Below are 21,027 nucleotides of genomic sequence, written 5' to 3' on the forward strand. Positions count from 1 at the left end.
AGGTACCTGGTAATACAGTGGGGACATGATGACTTCATGTACCTGGTAATACCGTGGGGACATGATGACTTCATGTACCTGGTAATACAGTGGGGACATGATGACTTCATGTACCTGGTAATACAGTGGGGACATGATGACTTCATGTACCCGGTAATACCGTGGGGACATGATGACTTCATGTACCTGGTAATACCGTGGGGACATGATGACTTCATGTACCTGGTAATACCGTGGGGACATGATGACTTAATGTACCTGGTAATACAGTGGGGACATGATGACTTCATGTACCTGGTAATACCGTGGGGACATGATGACTTCATGTACCTGGTAATACCGTGGGGACATGATGAGGGTAGATGAGAAATGTTGATATTTTGGAGCGTCTGTGTGTTTGGTGGTTCTAAACTAGTCCTCGTACAGGATAATGAAGAAATCGACAGCTTCACTGTTCACAAACACAAGTACACTGCAAGCATGACCATAGCCCATGTCCTTGTCTCTCAACAAAGATGGCCTTTGAATAACATCTTAGATGTAAAAATCCCCTGTTTAGGGGACCTGCATGGTTCTGGTACAGGTTTCAACCAGGCATATTTGCTTATAAATCAATCTGTGGCAACCATATATTGAAATGGCTTGCACTGAGCGATAGCCCTGGTTCTCACAAACACAGCAGTGTATATTTTCCAACTGTGGTACGTAGGATGTGAAATCTGACACCACTTGAAGTTGGGATGTCCCTCCTACCATTTAAATGTCTCTTCCGACTATCCAACAACTCCTAGCTGAACCCTACGACACTGACAAAGCACATGCCACGTTCACATGCTAGTCGGAACTAGGACTCTCAGAAATGTTTGACTTGCTAACTTGTTGAACGACGCACGTGGAAACGCGACACCTTTACAACCAGTTAGCACGTGGAAACGCGACACCTTTACAACCAGTTAGCACGTGGAAACGTGGCACCTTTACAACCAGTTAGCACGTGGAAACGGGACACCTTTACAACCAGTTAGCAGGTGGAAACACGGCACCTTTACAACCAGTTAGCACGTGGAAACGCGGCACCTTTACAACCAGTTAGCACGTGGAAACACGGCACCTTTACAACCAGTTAGCAGGTGGAAACGCGGCACCTTTACAACCAGTTAGCACGTGGAAACGCGACACCTTTACAACCAGTTAGCATGTGGAAACGCGACACCTTTACAACCAGTTAGCACGTGGAAACACGACACCTTTACAACCAGTTAGCACGTGGAAACGCGACACCTTTACAACCAGTTAGCACGTGGAAACGCAGCACCTTTACAACCAGTTAGCACGTGGAAACGCGACACCTTTACAACCAGTTAGCACGTGGAAAATGTCACAGCTTCCTAGTTCTGACTAGCACATGAACGTGGCAACATGCCTGGAATAGATACACACGGCGAAGCAGGGCTTAACAAGCCCAGGCCCCCTGAGTACAGTACAGACTCAGTACTCCCGTTACTCCTCTGTTAAATTGCCAACTTTACTCATTACCAGATAACGGCATAATTTTTAAAGATTTTTTTTATCATTCTAGAAACATTTGGGATATGCTTGAGACTTCCATGTTGTCTTAAATCAACTACATCATAACTAAAAAACACTTTCATTCTGAACGTAAAAATGTTTAGCATGAACAGATAGACTGTCGAATGGAATGTACAATCACGATCATCAGTCTAAAGTGACGATTCTAACGGACTTTCTTAAACAGGCTATCTAAAAACCCGCTGTTTGTTTGAACAACAGTAGGAGAAAAGACCAGCACTGCCCAAGAACCAGGTGAAAAGAACATCATGGTTTCAGGCTGTTAGGCCTGCAGGCTGCCTCTACCTGCAGGCAGCCTCTACTAGCAGGCTACCTCTACCAGCAGGCTGCCTCTACCAGCAGGCTGCCTCTACCAGCAGGCTGCCTCTACCAGCAGGCTGCCTCTACAAGCTTTGGGCTCTGGTTATTTGATAAATCTATGAGTGTTCAAAGCACTTAATCGCTTGTAACACCTGTTTCTATCTAAATAGCTATGTGTATTGCATAAAGCTTGCTAGTTGGCTCGTAGTAAGGATTAGTGAACTGTATCCAACCAAATGACAGCTATAATATTCTTCAGCATTTGGTTATTAATGCAAACCTGGAGATTCCACCAACTAGGTGCTGTATTACCGTAGGCTACTTTGGGCCATTTGGTAGGATGGTCTCCCCAGCTGGTCTCCAGGAAAGATGAAAGGACATACAGTACCAGTCAAACGTTTAGACACACCTCCTCATTACAGGATTTTTCTTAATTTTCTACTATTTTCTACACTGTAGAATAATAGTGAAGACATCAAAACTATGGAATCATGCAGTAACCCAGAAAGTGTTAAAGAAATCAAAATATATTGTATATTCGTGATTCTTAAAAGTAGCCACCCTTTACCTTGATGACAGCTTTGCACACTCTTTGCATTCTCTCAACCAGCTTCATGAGGTAATCACCTGGAATGCATTTCAATTGACAGGTGTGCCTTCCTAAAAGTACATTTGTGGAATTTCTTTCCTTAATGTTTTTCAGCCAATCAGTTGGGTTGTGACAAGGTAGGGGTGGTATACAGAAGATAGCCCTATTTGGTAAAATACCAAGTCCATATTATGGCCAAAAAAGCTCAAATAAGAAAAGAGAAACAACAGTCCATCATTTCTTTAAGATATGAAGGTCAATCAATATAGAACATGTCAAGAACTTTCAAAGTTTCTTCAAGTGCAGTCACAAAAAACATCAAGCGCTATGATGAAACTGGCTCTCATGAGGACCACCACAGGAAAGGAAGACCCAGTATCAAGCCACAAGGCAAGACCCAAATGCAGACACAGGAGGCAGATGGTTGGAGTCTTACAATGTTTATTAATCCAAAGGGGTAGGCAAGAGAATGGTCGAGGACAGGCAAAAGGTCAAAACCAGATCAGAGTCCAGGAGGTACAGAGTGGCAGACAGGCTCAAGGTCAAGGCAGGCAGAATGGTCAGGCAGGCGGATACAAAGTCCAGAAACAGGCAAGGGTCCAAACCAGGAGGACCAGAAATAGGAGAATGCAAAAAGCAGGAGAACGGAAAAAACGCTGGTTGACTTGGAAACATACAAGACGAACTGGCACAGAGAGACAGGAAACACAGGGATAAATACACTGGTACAGAGAGACAGGAAACACAGGGATAAATACACTGGGGAAAATAAGCGACACCTGGAGTGTGTGGAGACAACCACAAGGACAGGTGAAACAGATCAGGGCGAGACACCCAGAGTTACCTCTGCTGCAGACGATAAGTTCATTAGAGTTAACTGCACCTCCGATTGCAGCCCAAATCAATTCTAATTCTAATAAGTAACAAACACATCTCAACATCAACTGTTCAGAGGAGACTGCGTGAATCAGTCATTCATGGTCAAATTGCTACAAAGAAACCACTACTAAAGGACACCAATACGATGAAGAGACTTGCATGGGCCAAGAAACACGAGCAATGGACATTAAACTGGTTGAATCTGTCCTTTGGTCCAAATTTGAGAGTTTTGGTTCCAACCGCTGTGTCTTTGTGAGACGCAGAGTAGGTGAATGAATGATCTCTGCATGTGTGGTTCCCACCGTGAAGCATGGAGGAGGAGGTGTGATGGTGTGGGGTTGCTTTTCTGGTGAAAATGTCAGATTTATTTTGAATTCAAGGAACATTTAACCAGCATGGCTACCGCAGCATTCTGCAGCGATACTCCATCCCATCTAGTTTGCGCTTAGTGAGACTATTATTTTATTATTTGTCTTTCAACAGGACAATGACCCAACACACCTCCAGGCTGTGTAAGGGCTATTTGACCAAAAAGGAGAGTGATGGAGTCCTGTTCCAGATTACCTGGCCTCCACAATCACCCGACCTCAACCGAATTTGGATGTTTTGGGATGAGTTGGACCGCAGAGTGAAGGAAAAGCAGCCATCAAGTGCTCAGCATATGCGTGAGCTCCTTCAAGACTGTTGGGAAAATAATTTCTCATGAAGCTGGTTGAGAGAATGCCAAGAGTGTGCAAAAGTTGCCATCAAGGTTGGATGGCTACTTTGAAGAATCTATCATATCTCAAATATATTTTGGTTTGTTTAACACTTTTTTTGGTCATTACATATGTGTTATTTAATAGTTTTCATGTCTTCACTATTATTCTACAATGTAGAAAATAGTACAAATATATAAAAATCCCTGAATGAGTAGGTGTGTCCAAACGCGACATATCTAAAACTAGCTAATTCAATCGAGATTAACTTCTCTCGCTAGCCAGCCAGCTAACAGACAAAAAAAGCTAGGGGTTAACGAACAGTGACAGCTGTATTAGCTTTACTGTCGGTGTTAGCAGGGTAATACAATAGAGTGGCAGAAGACGTATCACGCAAATAATTTGCGCTACCGAGTGACGCAGCAGTCTAACGCACTGCATCTCGATTCCTGGCTGTAATCACAACCGGCCGTGATTGGGAGTCCCATACTATAGGGTGGCGCACAATTGGCCCAGCATCGTCCGGGTTAAGGTTTGCCCGGGGTAGGCCGTCATCGTAAATAAATACAAATTTGAAACTGACTTGCCTAGTTAAATAAAAAAATAATTTTAAATGAGGTGTTGTGACAACCACGTATGTTAGTAATGACGCTGCTGAAAACCTTCATTAACACATAAAAAAAGTGTCAGTAGTTTGCTTAGGATGCCGCCAAAGTTAGGCTTATTACATGGGAGTTCTCTACGGATGTACCCTACGCGGGATTGTGGTCATGTTAAGCAACTTCTCGTCGTGTACACTACCGTTCAACCGTTTGGGGTCACTTACAAATGTCCTTTTATGGTCCATTAAAATAACATCAAATTGATCAGAAATTCAGTGTAGACATTGTTAATGACTATTGTAGCTGGAAACGGCAGATTTAATGGAATATCAAGATAGGCGTACAGAAGCCCATTATCAGCGACCATCATTCCTGTGTTCCAATGGCACGTTGTATTAGCTAATCCAGGTTTATAATTTTAAAAGGCTCATTGATTATTAGAAAACCCTTTTGCAATTATGTTAGCACAGCTGAAAACTGTGGTGCTAATTAAAGAAGCAATAAAACTGGCCTTCTTTAGACTAATTGAGTATCTGGAGCATCAGCATTTGTGGGTTCGATTACAGGCTTAAAATGGCCATAAACAAAGCACTTTCTTCTGAAACTCGTCAGTCTATTCTTGTTCTAAGAAATGAAGGCTATTCCATGTGAGAAACTTCCAAGAAACTGAAGATCTCGTACAACACTGTGTACTACTCCCGTCACAGAACAACGCAAACTGGCCCTAACCAGAATATAAAGAGGAGTGGTTTCCTTACATCATAGCACAGCAGGAGGAAGTGGTTTCATCTCTCTAGAACATGTAGAGTTCGCTTTTTAGCCAGTAATCTAAAACAATTTGTAGATTTTAAACAAAAATACACTTTCTGTTTGTCACAGACGGACGATTAATATAAGAAGACAGGCCAGTTCCTATTGAGTTCAGGAAGCTAGGCCGGAGCTCTGTGATGTTCCCAGCAGTGAGGCAGATCTTTTGATCAGGAGAGACACTTAGAAAATATGCACAAATATGTATTTTACAGGTATAAGGAAGGTGAAATAATGTAGTTAGTCATTTAATTATGCCTTATTTAGAAAGCATATCAGTAATTTCAAACCTTATTCATATAGTTTTGTTGAGTATGAAATACATCTTATCAAAATATTTTTTGTCATATTTTATCATAGTTGTATTTACTTGAGCTTGTGTCATCAAAAGTGACTATACCTCTTCAATTTACAACAAAAAATTATCAGAAAGGTGAGATTTTAATATTTCTTGTAGTATGTAGCATTACCAGCTATTGTTTATGGCCCTCTCATGATTTATAGTTACTTTTGGGGATTACATATGTTACATTTTAGATTACATTTAGTTACATTTTCACGGACAATTTCAATTCGTTTCAAGGAGTGTTTTACCAACTTCACAACCTCGGAGGAAAAATTGGGATTTACAGTAGCTTCAGAATCACAGTAAAAAATATGTTGTAATACAGGCAAATAAATTATAGGTTCCATTTAGTGGGTTAAACACTGTGCAAACTGCAGGCTGTGTAGCTACGTAATGTAGTGTATATTTAATGAGGTTTTTCTCCGTTTTAAAAATCCAGTCAGTGTGTGGTGATAACATGAAATACAACAGCTGAAAATATCTCAAATGCAAATATAAATGCAAATCAGATAATATTCCTTTTGTCAAAAAAAACAACATTAACATGTTCTCAGTATGATAAAAAATATATATATTTTCTATAACCAGAAATAGTTCATATCTCTGGTACCTGACTAATGAATTGCATGCAGCATGTGTGCTGTCCATATCATTTACTAACCTAATTTTGTAGTTATTTAAATGCAATGGATATTCTACACACGTTTTAATAGAAAGCAGATAACACTGGAAAACTAAAGTAGACTCCTTTCAAGTAGCCTTTTTTATGAAAACATGGTGCACCTGCAGTCTCACAATTTAGAGATTACCGGGGGAAGTTGGAAGCCATTATATAGTTGCCCATGGTTCCAGCCCTTTGGTTCTCTTTCTCCGTCTTCATATTCTGCCGGAAGCCATCTGGCCAAGGCGCTGTTGGCTGTGCCCCAGAAAGGCTTCTGCCTGAAAAATATGTTTAAATCTGTCAGAATACCCCACAATACAAAACAGGTGTGGATGCCATCTCCGATTGCAACACAACACAGAGAATAAATTAATTATAGTGCATGGTGGGAGTTTCTAGAGGAATTGTGTGGAAATAAACAGAAAATAGCTGTGTGTGTGTGTGTGTGTGTGTGTGTGTGTGTGTGTGTGTGTGTGTGTGTCTGTGTGTGTGTGTGTGTGTGTGTGTGTGTGTGTGTGTGTGTGTGTGTGGGGGGGGAATTCAATTTCTAGTTACTTAAAAAAACATCAAATACTACAGTCATTTTTTGAATCTATAAAGAAAACAAATCTACTTTCTAACCTATTTTGAGAAATGTAAAATGTAAATATAAACCAAACTTATTGTGGATGTTCAGATTTAATGACAAAGATATAGGAAATATACCAGACACCTATTATTGCAGACTCCAGATATGGAACGGTACTTGTTGGCGAGGCAATCGTTGTGACAGAAGGCTGGGAGAACGGGTGGAGGACAACCTGACAGGTCTGCAATCAGCGCCAAGTCCTCCAATGAAACGAGCTCTTGAGAAGTGACAGCACTGAGTTAACTAATGCAAATAGTCTGCAACAGATCGTCTAATTAGGCCGGTCAGGGCAGCCATTTTGCAATTCAATAATATTGCTGACACTGTATATGCGAGAGGCTCATCTTTGACGTTTAACTCTAAGTGAAGTGAGCATCCAGCATGCATCTCTTCTATTTCGTACCAGTAACTGGCTCCAGGTAGAACCACACAGGAAGTTATTTGAATAAACCACAGAATAGACATGACCTTTTTAGCTATCCATTGCAAGCATATAGCATAGTGTGTGATAACGGTTGGCGTGAAATATGACCATAGACCTACCTGATGCAACAAGAGCCCTTTTATGTCTCCGGCTGGCTCTGTCCTTCAGAATATATAAAGTCGTGTCAAACACCTCTGCAGCTCTGGAAATCTCTTGGGTCTCAGGCTCTGCTTGCCGGAGAAATGTAAACAGCTGCATTGGGGACCGGAGTGTGTCTCGCCTGTGATTAAGTGGAATTGGCAGATAAGTAGTGAAATAGTGGACCCCCCCCCCCCCCCGCTCTTTAAAAAAAAGTGAAAGTAATGTATCTAGGAACACTCTCACATGAACCATGCACACACTGTCATTAGGTTCATTACTCTGTCCTGGTGTGACATAATGCTGTTTCCACCATCTGAAGGCTTTCTTGAAAAGAGGAAAAAAGCAATTCCTCATTGTCAAATGATGCTCCTGGAAGAGAGAAACAGAAGACTTGTAAGGAAACCAACCATGCTATATCATATGGAACCATCATACCGAGAGCGTTTCTATTTACTTACAAATTGTTAGAGAATGTATACAAAAAAAAATAAAAAGAATATTATATTATGAAAATAATAAAGTAGTAATTTGTAGTAATTTGGCAAGGAAGAAAGGGGCGGCAGGTAGCCTAGTGGTTAGAGCGTTGGCCTAGTAACCGGAAAGTTCAAACCCCCGAGCTGACAAGGTACAAATCTGTCGTTCTGCCCCTGAACAAGACAGTTAACCCACTGTTCCCAGGCCGTCATTGAAAATAAGAATCTGTTCTTAACTGACTTTCCTAGTAAAATATAATAATAAAATATAAAATAAAGTGACAGTGACATTCTGCTCTGTTACTATATCTCCTGGAAAGTTGTATATATCTTTTGAATGGCACCTAATGTGGCTGAGCAGGAGATAATGAGTAACCTCTCTCGGTTACCCGAAGTGACTTGTATCGACATCATGACATTCCGTGGAGGAGGAAGTAGATACTGAACCCAATACAGACTGATGTGATCCAGGAAATAACCCCTCAGACAATAGGGCTTTAGAATGAGCAGTCACATGTCACTTTCACAAGGCTTTCAATTGCACACATCTGATACCCTTCTCATATCAACTATCATGTGGGTTTTCATTTTCTTTAAAAAAAATACATTTTAAAAAGATGAATGTTTAATATGCCCTATTTAATAGCTGCATTTCCTCCCTGACAATCTCCCCGAGATACATCGCACTAGCAAATCCCTATTGGGAGGGAGACTGCCAGGTAAAAGTTGGTCATTAGAGAACAGTCTAATTCCCCCTTCCTCCCTGGATGAAGGAATTACACTGTTCTCTCATGACCAACTTCTCAATTATATAATCCATAGTATTATATAAGTTTTTTATGTCCTCGGGTGGTAAAGTTGACACGAATAGAATATATGTGCAAAATACAAAATACATCTGTGTTTAATTGAATCATGCACAGATAATAAAATAATCGATAGGAACAATAACCAAACAACAGAGATAGTACTCACGTTTGGAGTTTCTGGCCTCGTCACTTAAAAACCTCATGAGAATTGCGCAGTATACAATGGCATATTTAATCAGGTTGAAATGTCCAGCCATGGTTTGGTGATACCTGCATGTACAGTAAGTCAATCGCAGAAATATATATACATATATATATATATATATATATATATATATATATATATATATATTTAAAACTTTTTCATGAGTAACTATGTTAATTTAAAAGCACTAGATAATCCACCATGAGCTGAATGTGATTAAAAAAAATATAATTTAATGCGTGACATGTTTAAAGCAACTCCTAGTAACTGCTATGATGAGTATTTCAAGAAGTTACACCAAAGCTGCGATCGAACAACATATTTGCCCACCTTTTTGACGTTTTGCTCAGAGAACACTCTTGTCGTCTGTTGGCAAGGAGAAAACTGTCTTGTTGGTCTGGTTTCATAGTGTCTGGCCTTTATAAGAGGTTCAGTTATACTTGGTTGACTACGTTGCAGAAACACTTCAAACCTTGTTTTCTTTGAGCTGCACACTTTGCCTGCGTCGCCTACGCATTTAGAGGACAGAGAGACATGTCAAGAAGGGATACAACTTATTCTTCTGTGTATCTCACCATGCATGTCTTGCCATTTAATTGTGCATCAAAGTCTTGCTTATTTGAGCTAGGAAAAGAAAGGGACATTTACCTTTCTGACTCAGCGTGAGATTACCTTGTCTTTTATTATGTCTGAGCAGGAAACATCACCATGCCATTCTACCAATAAGAAAGGTACCATCCTGTATTTTATAGAGTAATGACATTTAGATATTGGCCATGTTATATATTATATATATTTGTAAAAAAAAATCTGGGATGTTATTGTAATGTGGTAACCGTTACAATGGACGATTTTGCATAAATGTACAATCGTATGACATGTCATTTTAATAAAAGGCTTTTTGCTAACATCAGAATGCCTCCCAATGTATTGTTCGTGTCAAAGTGACTGGCACTGTTTGTTCCCTGTAGTCCTGCTGCATTGATAGTGATTTATCTCCTTGCAAGGTTGGATATTTTTTGTCAGGCAGTTTTCGTTCCACTACAGTGGCTAACTGTGTGTCCACAGATGTTATGCGTTTCTTTCAGATAGTCATTTTTTTTATTTTTACGTTCACGCTGCTGCTCCCAGATACTTCTGTCTTCTCACGCTGTCATTTGTAATTGGCTTAATTTAACAGTACAGTAACCTATTTCTTCTAATTTTCTAAAACAGCCTTCAGGATTTCTTGTAATAAGAGAGTAGGTACTAGTTCTCCTGGAGATGTCCTCAGACGCCCCTAATCACAAATGCTTCAGTTAGCATTCAAAGCTTACTGTTGCCTCTGTCGTCAAGAGTGGGTGTCATGGCCCCCCGGGAGATTGAGTGAGGCACTTGAGCTCTGTACTTGACAAATTGCTGATGAAACTGCATAGCATTACCAAGCAGGCGTGACTTCAGTTCAGCGGAAGGACATGGTCCATGTCTTCAGGATGTTCGTTGAAACTCTCCATCTTGTTGTTGTTCTTCATGGTGTCTTGATTTCTCTCACAGAGACATTCTGTATATCGGGTTCAGGTTTTTGTTTCTGCACTTGTCTTCACCCCCAAAAAATGATGGTGCTACGGAAGAAACCTGAACGGTGCAAATGGCTCAGTCTACAGGTGTGAGAGGTACTATTTAGGAGCCTGTTGTACAGCGCCTTCTGTTACCAGTCCCTGTTTAGCACCGGCTGGGAGGCCCTGGCCTAGCAGGTACAGTGTATAGAAAAAGTGAAAGATTTTGCACCGACAGTTGCATGTGGTGTGACATTCTGAACCACTGGGAAGAAGTGCCCGGAGGTTGCCCCTGCAATGCAGAACCTGAGGGACTGGCCATCTAATGAGATGGATTTGAAAGACAATTGGAGAGCATTGGAACATACAGCAGACAATTCAGTCGTGCATTTTTATTGTTGTTTCTTCACCATTTGATTCAGCTCTTTAGACATTCAGAGCTCAACTAAACAAAACGTAGCAATCTGATCAAAGTCAAGCTAGCGGGTAGGTGGCAGAATACCTTCCATCCTCCCAATTAGGAAAACATAATGCCAAGCAGAGTCCCAGTAAACAACATTTTGGATCTAAGAACGGGACAACAAAGTTTTCAGCTAAATGTTATTGCTGTATAATTTAAGAAAGAGTTTTTCCTGTCACTGGTCTTAATTTCCTTCTTACCCGATTCAAGACTCTCAAGCAGCAGATGGCCTTTGTTCCGCAGCAAATCAAGAATATTGATTTGTTAGTCTGCGTTTATTTCCACCATCAATAGCTGTGAACATTTTAAGGTATGGCGCAGAATTCATTAAAAGACCATTTGACAACAAGGAGGAATGATTTGGGATTTATTTAGTAATAGAAAATAAAACAAAAGAGGCTGAGTGAAAATACATACAGATGTGTATGATGGTAAGCGTTTGTAATGACTGTCAGACTGCATGGCTTCATAAAGTAAACGATTACAAAACTTAAAACATACATGTTGATTTCATTTCATAAACTATCATTTTAGTCATCTGACAGATATGGTATCCTAAGATAGCTTTGCTACAATAAGCCTGCATCTTCTTCCCCGGTGTCCTTCCACACAACCCTTTGTTATGGGAGAATATCAGTGACTAGCAGTGACTGTCTACATAAACTAAAACACCCTCTGGTGTCATGGACGCCTCCACCAAGCCCTGCATTTGTGCGCCTCAACACAAAACTCTCTAGACACTCTTTTTTCCAAAATCACGCAGCAGCCACGCTCTGAAGTCATGCTGAAGTGGTGGAATAAGTTAAATCAACCAGAGAGTATAGCCCAGTAGAATACTAATTCCAAAATGTTTTCACGTGTATTGATTTGTACAGTATAATCTGTTCTGCTTTTACTTTGCAAATATGGAGAGAAAAAAAAAAAACCTACACATGAATTCAAACTTTGCAGTGAACCTAGAAACCCTCTTTGTGACTGTAGGCCTATTCATAGGTTGTACCTCCGTCACTGGGTCGCGTCATGCCGTCATGAACGTTCTCAATCCATCCTCTATCCGCGCCACCATAGTGGTGCTCTAAAGCGGTGATACGCCCAGGCTAACTACTGTTTCGTCTAAATTAAACAATAGTGCCTGGAAATATGATGACTGATAAAGTAATCAAATATTTAGTAGGAAACAACATTGCCAGAATTATCATGTCGTCAAATTTACTGTAGACAAATGGCAATGTTGTCATTAGCTATCAAAGTTTGTAATTTTTTTTTTTAACAATGGTAATGTTAGCTAGCTAAAATCTGGTGGCCTTCCCTCAATCTTAGCTAGCTAGCTAACGTTACATTGCATCTAAAGCCAATCTGGCTGCCTTCCCTCAATTTTAGCTAGTTAGCTAACGTTACACTGCATCTAAAGCCAATCTGGCTGCCTTCCCTCAATTTTAGCTAGTTAGCTAACGTTACACTGCATCTAAAGCCAATCTGGCTGCCTTCCCTCAATTTTAGCTAGTTAGCTAACGTTACACTGCATCTAAAGCCAATCTGGTGACATCAAAATGATGACAAAAGGTTTCCCTACTAATTATTCGCCTCCTTTTGAATTTCCAAGCTACTGTAATGCACTTATGATGAAATCTTCATCAGCGCTCATTGACAATGCTTTGAGTAAGATGCTCAATCAGTTCAAAATGAACGCTTAAAACAATATTGTGACGAAACATGCAACCCATGAATATGTTTTTCTACATGGAAAAAAAAATCTATAATTTTGAGCATATTCATACTGTAATGTCAATAACAACCAATTAATGCAAGTATAAATATCCTCTACTTCCACAGTCAAATATGGTTTTTTAAAAATATTTTCCTTATTATTTAACAAGAGCCTTACAAAAATAACAGGAACAAGATATACATCAATTTAATTTGAATGTGCATAAAATAGTCAATTAGCTCATGTGACTAAACTGTACATGACAACACCAGGAAGTGTCTAAATCGTGTACTTTCCAGAGCTGCTTTGACTGTTGACAAAGACAGGGTCCACAGAGGCCACTTTGGAAGCGATAAAAGAATGAATACAATGGAGGACTGCCGTCAGATCGGAGAACTCCAGCTCCTGCAATGGAAAGAAAAACCCTGAATACAAAATTATAACAATTACACTTAAGAGTTTGCATAACATTTTACAAAATGTTATGCATACATAAAAATGTCCCAATGACTTTTGTAACAAATAGGCACTTGTATTTATTACTACTACTAACAACACAAAAAAAAAACAATAATATTAGTTAATAATATTACTCTAGTGGTTCCCAACATGGCATTTACCAGAGATAGTTTGATTCTATATATTGATGAGGTAGCAAAAGCTGATTTTATTAAGTGTCCACGAGAGTGTAGTCGGCTGAGGGGAGGACTGCTCATAGTAATGGCTGGAATGGCGTGAAGGGAATGTCAACAAACACATGAAAACCACCCCGATTTAAATATTCTAACAATACACTCCTCAGAGAGGTCACTGCAATGCAATGGAACTTGAGTAGACATTTATTTAATTTAACCTTAATTATTTAACTAGGCAAGTCAGTCTTATTTACAATAACGGCCCACCAAAAGGCAAGAAAGAAGCCTCCTGCAGGGATGGGGGCTGGGATTAAAAATAGTAAAAATATATATATAGGATATAAACACACATTACGACAAGAGAGACAACACAACACTACATAAAGAGAGACCTAAGACAACAACATAGCATGGCAGCAACACAGCATGGTAGCAACACAGCATGACAATAACATGGTAACAACACAGCATGGTAGCAACACAGCATGACAATAACGTGGTAGCAACACAATATGGCAACAACAACACAACATGGCAACAGCAGCACAACATGGTAGCAGTACAAAACATGGTACAAACATTATTGGGCACAGACAACAGCACAAAGGGCAAGAAGGTAGAGAGACAACAATACATCTCGCGAAGCAGCCACAACTGTCAGTAAGAGTGTCCATGATTGAGTCTTTGAATGAAGAGATAAAACTGTCCAGTTTGAGTGTTTGTTACAGCTCATTCCAGCCACTAGCTGCAGCGAACTGAAAGGAGGGGCAACCCAGGGATGTGTGTGCTTTGGGGACCTTTAACAGAATGTGACAGGCAGAACGGGTGTTGTAAGTGGAGGGTGAGGGCTGCAGTAGATATCTCAGATATGGGGGAGTGAGGCCTAAGAGTGTTTTATAAATGAGCATCGACCAGTGGGTCTTGCGACGGGTACACAGAGATGACCGGTTTACAGAGGAGTATAGAGTGTACCTTCATCTCTATCTGTTTGTTTTCAGCGTTCTTGAAGAGGAGTTTCACCCTTGTTTTCCCATCATCAGAGGAGCCTTTCAGTTGGGAGAATTTGTATCTCCATAATATCTTCTACAGAGGATAAAAGTTGACAATAGAGCAAGGGTTTATTATTACTAACTAATCAATAGACAGTAGGTATTAACCAGTCTAGCATGGATAATCCCCCCCCCCACTACTGTATAGCCTGTTGAACATTCATTTAGAATAGTGAATGAAAGATGACTCACCTTCGAGGAGCTCTCAGAACAAGTGAAGCCAGAGCCAAAGTCTATGGTCAAACACAGTACTTTACTCTGGCTGCTGCACATGTAGGTCTTTGACTGTTGAGAGAAAGATCGGTATTTTAGAGAACAAATCACACATTTCAACATATACATTGTGTAACGGAAAGATTCAATATGTCAGTCTATTGAAGCATCTCAAAGTAAAAGGATTCTCTGGGGGGGGGGGGGGGGTGTTTATCAGAACAAAGCAGCTACTGAAGAAATGTTGAAATAATGTACATGTTCATTGTGTTTTCATTGAGGGTGTATCTTAGGTGGATGGTTTACCAAATGAGTAGTTAGGGGATCCTGTTTAAGCTTTTTTTGTGTGTGAAAGCTTAGGAACTGCTGTCGGGGTCAGAGTACAGTCTACATATGGATTATTGTGAAATGAATTGCTTCCAATGCTTGAACTTTCTCTGAGCTTTGAATACACCCAACCCTCTTAAAGGATCAACAAACATAATTGCGAACGTGCAATGCAGAAATATCCATTTATATAGCTTTGCTATTGCTGCAGGTGTGTTCAATCCAATATGCTTGAGAGGAATTTAGATTGTGTCAAATGAGAATTCTTCTAAACTAGTTAAAATATACTCATTCATGTTACCATAGAACGTATTGATTACTTTACATGTATTAGGAATGTATAGGTTGGGGTCAATGGAGGGTGGATAGGATCTGGGGTGTATGGAAAGTTACTGAGTGAGACAAGGGGGAGTGCATAAACTTATAAGCAGGCCAGCTGAAGGGGCAACAGGTCGACAACGACCCTCCTACTGCAGTCCTATGTTCACACAGAGGGGCCCACCACAATGACCCTCCTACTGCAGTCTTGTGTCACACAGAGGGGCCCACCACAATGAGCCTCCTACTGCAGTCTTGTGTCACACAGAGGGGTCCACCACAACGAGCCTCCTACTGCAGTCCTATGTCACACAGAGGGGCCCACCACAACGAGCCTCCTACTGCAGTCTTGTGTCACACAGAGGGGCCCACCACAATGAGCCTCCTACTGCAGTCTTGTGTCACCCAGAGGGGCCCACCACAACGAGCCTCCTACTGCAGTCTTGTGTCACACAGAGGGGCCCACCACAACGAGCCTCCTACTGCAGTCTTGTGTCACACAGAGGGGCCCACCACAATGAGCCTCCTACTGCAGTCTTGTGTCACACAGAGGGGCCCACCACAACGAGCCTCCTACTGCAGTCTTGTGTCACACAGAGGGGCCCACCACAATGAGCCTCCTACTGCAGTCTTGTGTCACACAGAGGGGCCCACCACAACGAGCCTCCTACTGCAGTCTTGTGTCAAGCATAATTATTTCCACACCCATCAAAGTTTTAGCATAAGGCAGGGCCATGACTACACCAGTGGGAGGAACCAATTAAGTTCCTGCCTAGCAACAGAGATGTAACCCCCCCCCCCCCCCCCCCACCACCGCTGCTAGTCTCTGTTATTATCTATGCATAGTCACTTTAACACCTGTACCTACATATACATATTACCTTAACGATCCGGTGCCCCCACACATTGACCCTGTACCGATACCCCCCCGTATATAGTCACTCTAACTGTTGTATTCGGCACATGTGACTAAATCAATTTGATTTGATGTGTATTGGCTGTCTAGATGTATAAGGAGTTGACCCAAGCTGGTAAGAGGTTATAAATAGCTGTGCTTGTGTCATCATAACTTGTCTTTGCAGCTGTATGACCCAGTGGGTGAATAAACTTGGTTTGAGCTTTTCCTAGTTGTCAGATTGAGTTTTTAACTCTGTTTGTTCAGAACCTGACAATATAAAATGTCAAGAACAAAGTGAAATATCTACAAGGGTGCCTCCAGTCTGTAGCCTTCCATTTTACTGCCCCGACAAGAACAACCAAAAGTGTGACATCATGCTTTTCACAAGTCTTATTGAAAGCAGTGATGTGTGAGGAGTGTCTCTGTAGTGAAGTGTAGATCTTTGTGGAAATGAATAAGGTGCTGTGTAGAAACCCTATCTTCCCCATGTTTTCCGTTTCTTCAGCAAACGAAGCTGAACTCAAAAAGGATACAACTACTGTTCCTTCGGTCACTTTGTTTGGCACATTTTGCTGTGAATTTCAGGTGTTGCTCCTTTCACACTCTCTCTCACAAGGCTGGTGGGGAAACCTGCTGTTTTTAATGATTGACTACAGTGAACAGTGAATGCAGTTGGACTCTTGAGTGTCTTGCTGTTTAAAAATAACCTCTTCTCCACAGAGGTGCCTGGATGAAATTGAGTTGCCATGAAAAGAAGAAAAAAAATCCCTGTGTGATAATTTGTTGTGTCACGCTAAACACAGACTACACGTTGCTAATTGGACAGCTTCCTCAACAGGGATTGGGAGAATTCAACATGCAGTGGTTTTTAAGAAATGTCTATTCCAGAGATAAGGTTAGTGCTGTCGTTCTACTCAACATAAAACAACAAAAAACATATATTAAATTGGCTCATGAGGATGACCCTGTCTAAGTTTAATGCGAATGCACCAACACCAGCAGCATAGCACCCTGCATCCCATTGCTTGCTTTTGAACCTAAGCAGAGTCGGTCCCTGGATGGGAGACCAGATGCTGCTGGATGTGGTGTTTGGAGGGCCAATAGGAGGCACCCTTTCCTCTGTTCTAAAAAAATATCCCAAATGCCCCAGGGCAGTGATTTGGGACATTGCCCTGTGTAGGTGGTTGTCTTTCAGATCAGATGTTAAACGGGTGTCCTGGCTAAATTCCCAATCGAGCCCTCACACAGTCACCTAATCATCCCCAGCTTACAATTGGCTCATCATTCCTGTAACTGTTCCCCAGGTTGTTGCTGTAAATGAGAATGTGTTCTCAGTCAACTTACCTGGGAAAATAAGGGTCAATTAAAAACTTAACTCCATGTGAAAATGTAAGGGACAGACAGTGTAGGTTTGTCCTAAATAATGTTTTTTGTTTTTTAAAGCTGACGCCTATCCAATCAGTTTTCAGTTCCGGGCTTAGCCCAAGTTCAACTCCGATATGAAACCACAGGAGGCTTAGCCAAAGTTCAATTCTGTTGACAGCTTTTCTGAAACCACAGGAGACTTAGTTCAACTCTGGTCTGAAACTACAGGATGCTTAGTTCAACTCTGGTCTGAAACTACAGGAGGCTTAGTTCAACTCTGGTCTGAAACTACAGGAGGCTTAGTTCAACTCTGGTCTGAAACTACAGGAGGCTTAGTTCAACTCTGGTCTGAAACTACAGGAGGCTTGTCCCAAGTTTACATAATGAATGGTGGAAAATGCTAACTATGTCCTTCATAGTGAACAAGGCCAACTATGTCCTTCATAGTGAACAAGGCCAACTATGTCCTTCATAGTGAACAAGGCCAACTATGTCCTTCATAGTGTACAAAGCCAACCATGTCCTTTGTCATTTACAACGCCAACTATGTCCTTCATAGTGTACAAGGCCAACTATGTCCTTCATAGTGAACAAGGCCAACTATGTCCTTCATAGTGTACAAGGCCAACTATGTCCTTCATAGTGTACAAAGCCAACCATGTCCTTCATAGTGAACAAGGCCAACTATGTGCTTCATAGTGTACAAAGCCAACCATGTCCTTTGTCATTTACAATGCGTACAAAGCCAACCATGTCCTTCATAGTGAACAAGGCCAACTATGTGCTTCATAGTGTACAAAGCCAACCATGTCCTTTGTCATTTACAATGCCAACTATGTCCTTCATAGTGTACAAGGCCAACTATGTCCTTCATAGTGAACAAGGCCAACTATGTCCTTCATAGTGTACAAGGCCAACTATGTCCTTCATAGTGAACAAGGCCAACTATGTCCTTCATAGTGTACAAGGCCAACTATGTCCTTCATAGTGTACAAGGCCAACTATGTCCTTCATAGTGTACAAGGCCAACTATGTCCTTCATAGTGAACAAGGCCAACTATGTCCTTCATAATGTACAAGGCCAACTATGTCCTTCATAGTGAACAAGGCCAACTATGTCCTTCATAGTGAACAAGGCCAACTATGTCCTTCATAGTGAACAAGGCCAACTATGTCCTTCATAATGTACAATGCCAACTATGTCCTTCATAGTGAACAAGGCCAACTATGTCCTTCATAGTGAACAAGGCCAACTATGTCCTTCATAGTGTACAATGCCAACTATGTCCTTCATAGTGTACAATGCCAACTATGTCCTTCATAGTGTACAAGGCCAAATATGTCCTTCATAGTGTACAAGGCCAACTATGTCCTTCATAGTGTACAAGGCCAACTATGTCCTTCATAGTGTACAAGGCCAACTATGTCCTTCATAGTGTACAAGGCCAACTATGTCCTTCATAGTGAACAAGGCCAACTATGTCCTTCATAGTGTACAAGGCCAACTATGTCCTTCATAGTGTACAAGGCCAACTATGTCCTTCATAGTGTACAATGCCAAATATGTCCTTCATAGTGTACAAGGCCAACTATGTCATTCATAGTGTACAAGGCCAACTATGTCCTTCATAGTGTACAATGCCAACTATATCCTTCATAGTGTACAAGGCCAACTATGTCCTTCATAGTGTACAAGGCCAACTATGTCCTTCATAGTGTACAAGGCCAACTATGTCCTTCATAGTGTACAAGGCCAACTATGTCCTTCATAGTGTACAAGGCCAACTATGTCCTTCATAGTGAACAAGGCCAACTATGTCCTTCATAGTGTACAAGGCCAACTATGTCCTTCATAGTGTACAAGGCCAACTATGTCCTTCATAGTGTACAATGCCAAATATGTCCTTCATAGTGTACAAGGCCAACTATGTCATTCATAGTGTACAAGGCCAACTATGTCCTTCATAGTGTACAATGCCAACTATATCCTTCATAGTGTACAAGGCCAACTATGTCCTTCATAGTGTACAAGGCCAACTATGTCCTTCATAGTGTACAAGGCCAACTATGTCCTTCATAGTGTACAAGGCCAACTATGTCCTTCATAGTGTATAAGGCCAACTATGTGTTTCATAGTGTACAAGGCCAACTATGTCCTTCATAGTGTACAATGCCAACTATGTCCTTCATAGTGTACAAGGCCAACTATGTCCTTCATAGTGTACAAGGCCAACTATGTCCTTCATAGTGTACAAGGCCAACTATGTCCTTCATAGTGTACAAGGCCAACTATGTCCTTCATAGTGTACAAGGCCAACTATGTCCTTCATAGTGTACAAGGCCAACTATGTCCTTCATAGTGTACAAGGCCAACTATGTCCTTCATAGTGTACAAGGCCAACTATGTCCTTCATAGTGTACAAGGCCAACTATGTTCTTCATAGTGTACAAGGCCAACTATGTCCTTCATAGTGTACAAGGCCAACTATGTCCTTCATAGTGTACAAGGCCAACTATGTCCTTCATAGTGTACAAGGCCAACTATGTCCTTCATAGTGTACAAGGCCAACTATGTCCTTCATAGTGTACAAGGCCAACTATGTCCTTCATAGTGAACAAGGCCAACTATGTCCTTCATAGTGTACAAGGCCAACTATGTCCTTCATAGTGTACAAGGCCAACTATGTCCTTCATAGTGAACAAGGCCAACTATGTCCTTCATAGTGTACAAGGCCAACTATGTCCTTCATAGTGTACAAGGCCAACTATGTCCTTCATAGTGTACAAGGCCAACTATGTCCTTCATAGTGAACAAGGCCAACTATGTCCTTCATAGTGAACAAGGCCAACTATGTCCTTCATAGTGTACAAGGCCAACTATGTCCTTCATAGTGAACAAGGCCAACTATGTCCTTCATAGTGAACAAGGCCAACTATGTCCTTCATAGTGAACAAGGCCAACTATGTCCTTCATAGTGTACAAGGCCAACTATGTCCTTCATAGTGTACAAGGCCAACTATGTCCTTCATAGTGAACAAGGCCAACTATGTCCTTCATAGTGAACAAGGCCAACTATGTCCTTCATAGTGTACAAGGCCAACTATGTCCTTCATAGTGTACAAGGCCAACTATGTCCTTCATAGTGTACAAGGCCAACTATGTCCTTCATAGTGAACAAGGCCAACTATGTCCTTCATAGTGAACAAGGCCAACTATGTCCTTCATAGTGTACAAGGCCAACTATGTCCTTCATAGTGTACAAGGCCAACTATGTCCTTCATAGTGTACAAGGCCAACTATGTCCTTCATAGTGTACAAGGCCAACTATGTCCTTCATAGTGTACAAGGCCAACTATGTCCTTCATAGTG

General features: G+C 41.2%; 2 protein-coding genes across 3 annotated transcripts in view; both read right to left on the reverse strand.

The window, feature by feature from the left end:
* Nucleotides 1–8,095, reverse strand: part of tpo (thyroid peroxidase) — a 38,593-nt gene extending 30,498 nt beyond the window's left edge. The window contains exons 1-4 of the mRNA XM_065025027.1: nucleotides 7,944–8,095; nucleotides 7,644–7,804; nucleotides 7,185–7,317; nucleotides 6,621–6,750 (exon numbers count right to left, since the gene is read on the reverse strand). Coding sequence (XP_064881099.1) covers nucleotides 6,621–6,750; nucleotides 7,185–7,317; nucleotides 7,644–7,804; nucleotides 7,944–8,095 — 576 coding nt within the window. The remainder of the gene's footprint in view (nucleotides 1–6,620; nucleotides 6,751–7,184; nucleotides 7,318–7,643; nucleotides 7,805–7,943) is intronic.
* A 2,976-nt stretch (nucleotides 8,096–11,071) lies between these two features.
* The window catches only part of sntg2 (syntrophin, gamma 2), an 86,609-nt gene continuing 76,653 nt past the window's right edge, over nucleotides 11,072–21,027 (reverse strand). For both annotated transcript variants that reach the window (XM_065025885.1, XM_065025884.1), the window contains 3 exons: nucleotides 14,732–14,824; nucleotides 14,463–14,573; nucleotides 11,072–13,260 (listed from right to left, as the gene is read on the reverse strand). In XM_065025885.1, the coding sequence (XP_064881957.1) occupies nucleotides 13,135–13,260; nucleotides 14,463–14,573; nucleotides 14,732–14,824 (330 nt within the window). In that variant the 3' untranslated portion in view covers nucleotides 11,072–13,134. The remainder of the gene's footprint in view (nucleotides 13,261–14,462; nucleotides 14,574–14,731; nucleotides 14,825–21,027) is intronic.

Source organism: Oncorhynchus nerka, linkage group LG12, assembly GCF_034236695.1.
Source record: "Oncorhynchus nerka isolate Pitt River linkage group LG12, Oner_Uvic_2.0, whole genome shotgun sequence".
Taxonomy (NCBI): Eukaryota; Metazoa; Chordata; class Actinopteri; order Salmoniformes; family Salmonidae; genus Oncorhynchus; species Oncorhynchus nerka.